A 7077-nucleotide genomic window follows, 5' to 3' on the forward strand; every position below is an offset into this window, starting at 1 on the left:
CTCCCCCCCAGCTCCTCTCCTCCTTCTCTCCTCCCTTCCTCGGCGTATTGCTCTCTGCGGAGGTGTGATTACGTTCCTCCTCTCAGCACCAGTGATCGGAGGGTTCAGTGTGTGGTGTGTCAGTGTGTGTTGTGTGTTTGGTGACTGGTTGGTGATCTGAGCAGCCTGGCGCTGGGTATTGTGCAGCACAATTCAGCGATGATGTCTCCAGTTGAATGCCTCCATTCACAATTACAGCCTCTCCATTAGCTGCAGCCCTCACCACCGTGTTGTTGTCTTTTCTTCTTCTCTGCAAAAAAAAAGCAATTAAAGAGGGACAAAAACAAGCTCGAGCACAAGCAGTGTACCTGGAAAATGAAAAAAAAAAAACAGCAAGGGAAGGGATGTTGGAGTGGGACTGTGATTCTTTAGTTGGGGTTCACACCACACACTATCTCTGTTTTACTCTCAAGGAAAGCCTCCAGGATTTATTTGAACATTCACACATGACTGCCAGCTCCTCTAGGAGACTCACACTACTCAATGTCGGATATGTATTTCGGATTTTCCTCTTGTACTGTAAGTGTGTGTGTCTTATATTTTCACACTTAAAAGGATCAGATTTCATTCACAGGCACAGGAAGTCTAGGGAACCCCTCTAAAGGAGGACATTTTGGAGCTGCTGCTCAGAAAGGAGCAAGTTTAGGTTATAAACTTTGATGGTGAAACATTAGTTTGTGTGATTCATTGTCAGAACAGTGTGTGAACACAAAGAGTCAACAGCTGCATGCACAGTTTCAAGCAGCTTTATTTATTCAAAATATATAAATAATATTGAAAGATAAAAAGTTTTATAGCACAGCAGAATGTTTCTATTTATTTCATTTTGCAAAAGAAACAATGCAATACATGATTGATGGTTTAATGATTGATCATTATAGTTGTAAGGATGGTTTTGTTTGCTTGTAAAACAGCTTTGTTAAAGAAACGCAACTGTCCTGAAACACACACAATCCCTGCAACACAATCACATGTGTCTGATCTGTCTCTGTTGTATACATGTGTAACAACTATGATCACCACTGAAAGGCCAAAGTTAGTCATGTCGTAAAAATTCAAAATTCAACTCTTTATTTTGGTCTTTGCACATTTCCTGTGACTTCTTCACAATAACAGCCACCACATGTTTTGCCATTTGAATGCTGCTAATGTGAAGTATAGCCACAGAGCAAAATGTTTGGTTTGCAAAGTACTTACTCACAGTACTGACTTACTACAACTTTGAACAGCTCAGCCCTCATGTGTGTACAGACAATGAGTCCTGTGTGGGTATGGCAGAATCTACCACAACCAATAAAAACATTACATGGAGAATTAAATACTGAATGAAAATACAGTTAAAGGCTATCAATGAAAAATGCTTTAAATAAATCATGTAAATGAAACAGGATTTTATTTTATGATAGTAACTTTAAATATTGCACAAAATAGACAAAAATAAACTTTATAAATACTGACAGGTTCAAGGATTTCAAGTCTGCAAAAGAGACCCTGAAAACCTGTTCCTGTTTTTGTCCCATTGTCATTGTATTTTCAACTCTTACTTTATCCCACTTGATGCATTCAAAGATCTATTGTTTATTTTTATCCTTTGCAACATTTGAAATATTTGCAAAGACCTGTTATTTGGATAAAAACAATTCAGCAAACACTTAATCTATGCTTTCTCTCTCTATCTCTCTCTTTTAACATCAGAAAGACCCCTGCAGAGCATTGTGTCCATGGGGTCAAGCCACCTCGTCCCTCACAAGTGGGTGAACCAGAGGGACCCTTACCCGCCTCTGGGGCTGATTCAGTGGATCTACCAGATGGAGAGAGACAGGAAGGTGCGGGCTGCTGATATCACCGTACCCGCCAGACCCAAGGTACGGTACTGTACACAGAGCTGGAAAGGCACGTTTCACACATCGCACACACTGTGATTTACTATTCCAATAAATCACTGGCACCACCTAATTTCCTATGGATTTCAATTTCCCTCTGGACATATCTGCATTGATCAACTTCAGGTGTAAGGATGTGCCAGGCGTCGCTCACTGTGACACTGAAGAATGGCTCACAGATCTTTGCCATTTGTGTGTGTGTGTGTGCGTGTGTGTGTGCGTGTGAGCCTTTGCGTGTGCATAGGGGTACGAAAGAGGGATTTGTGCAGATGCAGCACTTCTGTTGAACACCGTCGTCACCGTCAAGGCTTTAGGATACAAATCCTTGAGTCTGAGTAATAACATCTGAAAATGTCAGAATCATACAGACAGCGATAGGGATCAGACAGTTGAACCAAGACTTGAGATATTGTTATTCTGATCATATCTGCTCATACACTGAATCTTCGCCTGAATATAAGGCACAATTAAATATAAGCCACGATTCTCCAACTGTTGTTATTGGAGAAAAAAAGCAGAGGGAATGACTCTGTTTTAAAATTAGAGAGCACTCTGTGGTCTACTTAATCGTCTTCCATCTCAATGTTTGAACTGAAACTAATTTAATTCTCTTTCAGTGTCAGGATTATTCTCTCCAAATCATTGAAGCCTTGTGTCTGTGTCCTTATTGCTGCATTATCAGGCCAATTACAGCTCTGACCGAATACCTGACGACAGGTAGAGCCCTGTTTGTGTGCATGTTACTGGCCGACACATGCCCTTGCAGGGGTACATGGTCCCTGGGCCTGTAGATGAGTTTTGAGCCGGTGTTAGGAGGCAACGACGAGGCCTGACAACGTCTTTACCCCGAGTTACTCCCCTAGAGGCAGATCTGAATGGATCGTAGAGGCTAGGAGGAGAAATAAATTGGAGAAAGATAAATCGATGCTTGGCGGAGAGGCAAACAGACCTTCCAAACCCCGGCCCAGACACACACACACACACACACACACACACACACACACACACACACACACACACACACACACACACACACACACACACACGTACCACAGCGTGGCTTTTTTTCCTTGGGCTGTATTGGATTGGTATGCAGAGCTGAGGAGAGAGACGCTCAGAAAAGACTTGGCCTACAAATGATGTCCTTTGTTTGATCCATTAGGTTGGGGGGTTGGTTGGTGGGTGGATGGGGAGGGTCGTCCCACGGAGACGGTGGAAGGGCTGGGAAACAAACATCTCTGTCTGTGAGCCTCTCTCTCCCCCTCTCTCCCTCTCTCCCTCTCTAACTGCTTCTCATCTGAGGGAGGAGAAAGAGATCAGCTCCAGGAAATGCTGGTTATCATCTGCTTCTGTTGATGAGTTAGAGGGCAGAGAGGATATACTGTCAGTGTGGGTGCATTCCACCGTCTGAAGGATATTTCCAGGTTATTTCCACGTGTGTTATTTTGTTCCTCATTCATGTGAAGTTAATTCCTGAGAATTGACAATACAGTCACATTGCTAAAAACACGAGCAATCATACAGGTTTATCTTAATATGACTAATAGAAATGAATGCCAAAACCACAATCCAGAAAAGAAGACCCCCAACCATCCTTGAGACTCACTTAACATGTTCATATTCTGTGAAGTTTCCTTGTAAGAGTGTTTCAGTTCCAAGTCAGATCTTGTTAACTCTTAACTGCACAAGCTGCTGGTAAATGGCTTGTTTCAGCCAGATGAGTCATGTGTTTGTGAGGGCCGCATCCACAATATTTGAACATTGTATCAACGCGCCTCATTTGCTATATAATATATAGATTTTATACAAGAAAAAAAACAAAGAACTTCACATAAAAGCCAACAAATTCAGCCCTGTCAGTCGTGGTATTTGGGGCAGCCAGAAATATGACTTATAATATAATGACGATACATGGTAGAAAAATGTCTTAGATTGGAGGTGGTCAAAGTAGACAGTCAGGGATTAATGATGGAATATATTCCATTATTACCTTCGCCAAGGGCGTTATGTTTTCATCCGTGTCTGTTTGTTTGTTGGTTTGGTTTGTATTTCGAGGAAACTTGGTGAAGGATACAGTATGGGTCTGCGAAGAACCCATTACATCCGGATTAGGGGGCAGATCCAGGATTTTCTTTTCACTTTCTTTAGCATTGTCAGATTGTATATTTTTTTACAGTTTTCGTGGATCTTGATGAAAAAAATCAGGCACATTTAGGGGGCTAATATTTAAGAATAGAATATTAATTTGACATTTTATTTTATTTTTAGAGGTGCAAACAGTCTGGTCCTCACTAGATGGATGAATGGTTGGGGAACTGAGTCCAGCTTCAAATCAAACAGGTGTTTATCTCCTGAGAAGAGGGGTGCACTTCCTGTAGGACAGGCCTGGACCACTGCTATGTTTATCAGTTGTTTGTGCCTGAGACCTGTTATCAAGTTCAGCAGCAAACTTCTGTCTCAACTCAATTTCAACCTCACTCTATATTTCTGCTCAGATTTGTTGCTCCTTTGCTGCTCTCCCTGTCTTACTTGTACCGTTCTCGGCTCTTTACCAGCAACGGCATACGTCGCCGTTTATTTTGGCGCTGGAGTTCTCTTTTCACTCCATGTCTTTTTATAGTTTTGTCGTTCATAGCGTACTCCCCGCTGTGCTTCTATTTTCATGAATGCTGTGAGAAATAATTGAAAGCGTCGTGTATGCTGCCGTCTGTTGCCGCGCTCTCACTTCCTCGTGCCTGGTAAATACTGTATCACTGAAACCTCTGCTGCAAGCTACCGGCTCAGGCTTCCTCGCAGCTCTGGGACGTTAAAGCTTGCTGAAAACTTGAGTCCAGATCAAATCGTAACTGGTGTCTAAATGTCACTCCTGTGGACAGAGACAGTTTTTGGTTGATTTCAAATTCAGCTGTTTGTCCCCGTCTTTTTCCCTGAGAAAACAGAGTTGAGTCAGTTTCTTTGAACTGTTCATGTCCTGTTTCTCTCCTCTTTTAATCCATGACATCCATAAGGAGGAGTAAAATGATGTCAAAGGAGTCACAGCCCCTGCTGCAAGTGGTGCTGGTGTGAAATACAACAGATGGAGGACCTCAAGGAGTCTTAACAAGCATGAACAATGTACCACAACAACTATAAATAAAATCATGGCTTTTTACAGTCAGGCTAAAGGGCTACTTCACAGATTTATCTCATGGGGAGTACGAGTCTGTAAAAAGAATAGAACATAATATCTTCTGTGGCTCCCGAAGAGCTGCTAGTGGGGAAAAAACTTTGATGTCATCAGATTTGGGGATGGAGACAGAAACCCTCCGTTAAATATGACATGACCTCTGACTTTCAGAAAGTTGATTGGATACTTTTACAGTTTATTGTGTCATTGTATGGGGGGAAAATAGGAGAAAACAATCAACCAATTAATTGATTATTTAATTACTCAATAATTTCACACCTTCCGTCATTAAGTGACTCCTCAATTACGTTCTGTCATCCTGGGTTTTAACCTCAGAAACAGGAAAATATGTGTGATTCTTCACTTTTTCACCTTTTATTCGTCTTTAACACAAATATGTGTTTCATCACCCAGATGTGGAAGATCCCTGGAAACTTATTGTGTTAACAAGACGCCAAATACAATTGAACTACATCATCAAATGGAAAAACCTACTTTAGTCAAGTTTCCAACCAAATGCAAATGAAACCAAATTTCTGGAACACGTGGATGGAATCAACATGTATTTAAAAAAATTCTGTGACCGTTTGAGGTTTATTTTTTCTTGCATGATTAACAGTTGACAGCGACTGTTTACTGTTCGGGGGAGTGAAGAGAAAACTGTGATTTTAAGAATAAGATACCATTTGGAACCAAAATGCCTGTGCTCTTTCTTTTCCACCTAAAACAACTGAGAGTAAAGTTGTTAAACAGAAAAATATTTGACAATGATTTGGATTTTTGGGATTATAAATATATTCTTTGCATCATTTTATTTTTCTTTATTTTATGTTCTTACTTTCCATATTGATCCTTAGTTCCAGCTTCTACATGTGAGCATTTGTTGCTTTTTCATGTAGCCTGATAGTAAATGAAGTATCTCTGGCAGTATGAAGATGTATTTCTGTGCTTTAGAAAAAGGGCCTTTCTGACAATATATTGAATTATTAATTAAACAATAATGGTGAAAATAACATGTAGATTTTCTGATCTTTAATATAATTGCTATATGTAACCCTAGATCAAGTTTTCTTGTGTCATTCTCTCATCACCCACTTCATTTCCAACAGTTACATCAGACGAATGTACGGAAGTCCTCCACGAGACCTGCTGCTGCTGTGAAGACATGTCATGAGACAGAGACCATTCCAGATGATGTGATGGGAGAGATCAGACCCTTACCACTGCAGAGTCTGCAGGATGCTGTCATGGTGGAGTTGCAGCCGTCAGACTCTTCAGATCCGGGGGGTGGAGGAGCTGTGAGCGGAGAGGCAGGGGACGGGACGAGGCAATAGGTAGAGAAGTGAAGAAACAAATATGAACCATTGTCAAATAAAGACTGTTGTTTTTCACAGTGCAGTTGTCACTTGATCATGAATCAACCCCATGTACTGCATCTTGACCGTGTGGCCTCACCTCTGTGTCAGCAGAGATCATTTATTTTAGATTCCTAACTTCTCCACAGCCACAGAAACACACACACACATGCACATTTGTCTCTCTATAGTTGTGAGGACAGTCATTGGCCTAATACCTCCCCTAGCTCCTAACCTTAACCATCACATCTAAATGCCTAACCCTAACCCAAATCTAATTCTAAACCTAAAACCAAGTCTTAACAACCTTTTGAATTTGTGAGGACAAGCCAAAATGTCCTCACAACGCGCACACACACACACACACACACACACACACACACACACACACATATAAATCCTTCCAGGAAAACAAATAGTCCCAGGAGCAGGTCTCAGCACTCATCTGTACTCTTCGTTTGCCTCGGGAAGTTGCAAAGGTTAGTGAAAGATATGTTTGTCTTTTTCCACTTCAGTGAAGGGTGAATTCAGCTCAGTGCAATAAGGAATGGATTACCCATTTATTAAAGGGGCTGTGTCACTCCTCATTGAGTTGGACAAATAACAAATTAATTTCTAGCCGCCTAATTTCTCT

The 7077-nt window shown here is 41.2% G+C and overlaps 1 protein-coding gene across 2 annotated transcripts in view; it reads left to right on the forward strand.

Moving 5' to 3' along the window:
* The window catches only part of LOC118114289 (furin-like protease kpc-1), a 173044-nt gene extending 166599 nt beyond the window's left edge, over positions 1-6445 (forward strand). For both annotated transcript variants that reach the window (XM_035164652.1, XM_035164653.2), the window contains exons 18-19: positions 1735-1904; positions 6198-6445. In XM_035164652.1, the coding sequence (XP_035020543.1) occupies positions 1735-1904; positions 6198-6422 (395 nt within the window). In that variant the 3' untranslated portion in view covers positions 6423-6445. The remainder of the gene's footprint in view (positions 1-1734; positions 1905-6197) is intronic.
* Positions 6446-7077: the final 632 nt, after the last annotated feature.

This window comes from Hippoglossus stenolepis, chromosome 8 (genome assembly GCF_022539355.2).
Source record: "Hippoglossus stenolepis isolate QCI-W04-F060 chromosome 8, HSTE1.2, whole genome shotgun sequence".
Lineage (NCBI taxonomy): Eukaryota > Metazoa > Chordata > Actinopteri > Pleuronectiformes > Pleuronectidae > Hippoglossus > Hippoglossus stenolepis.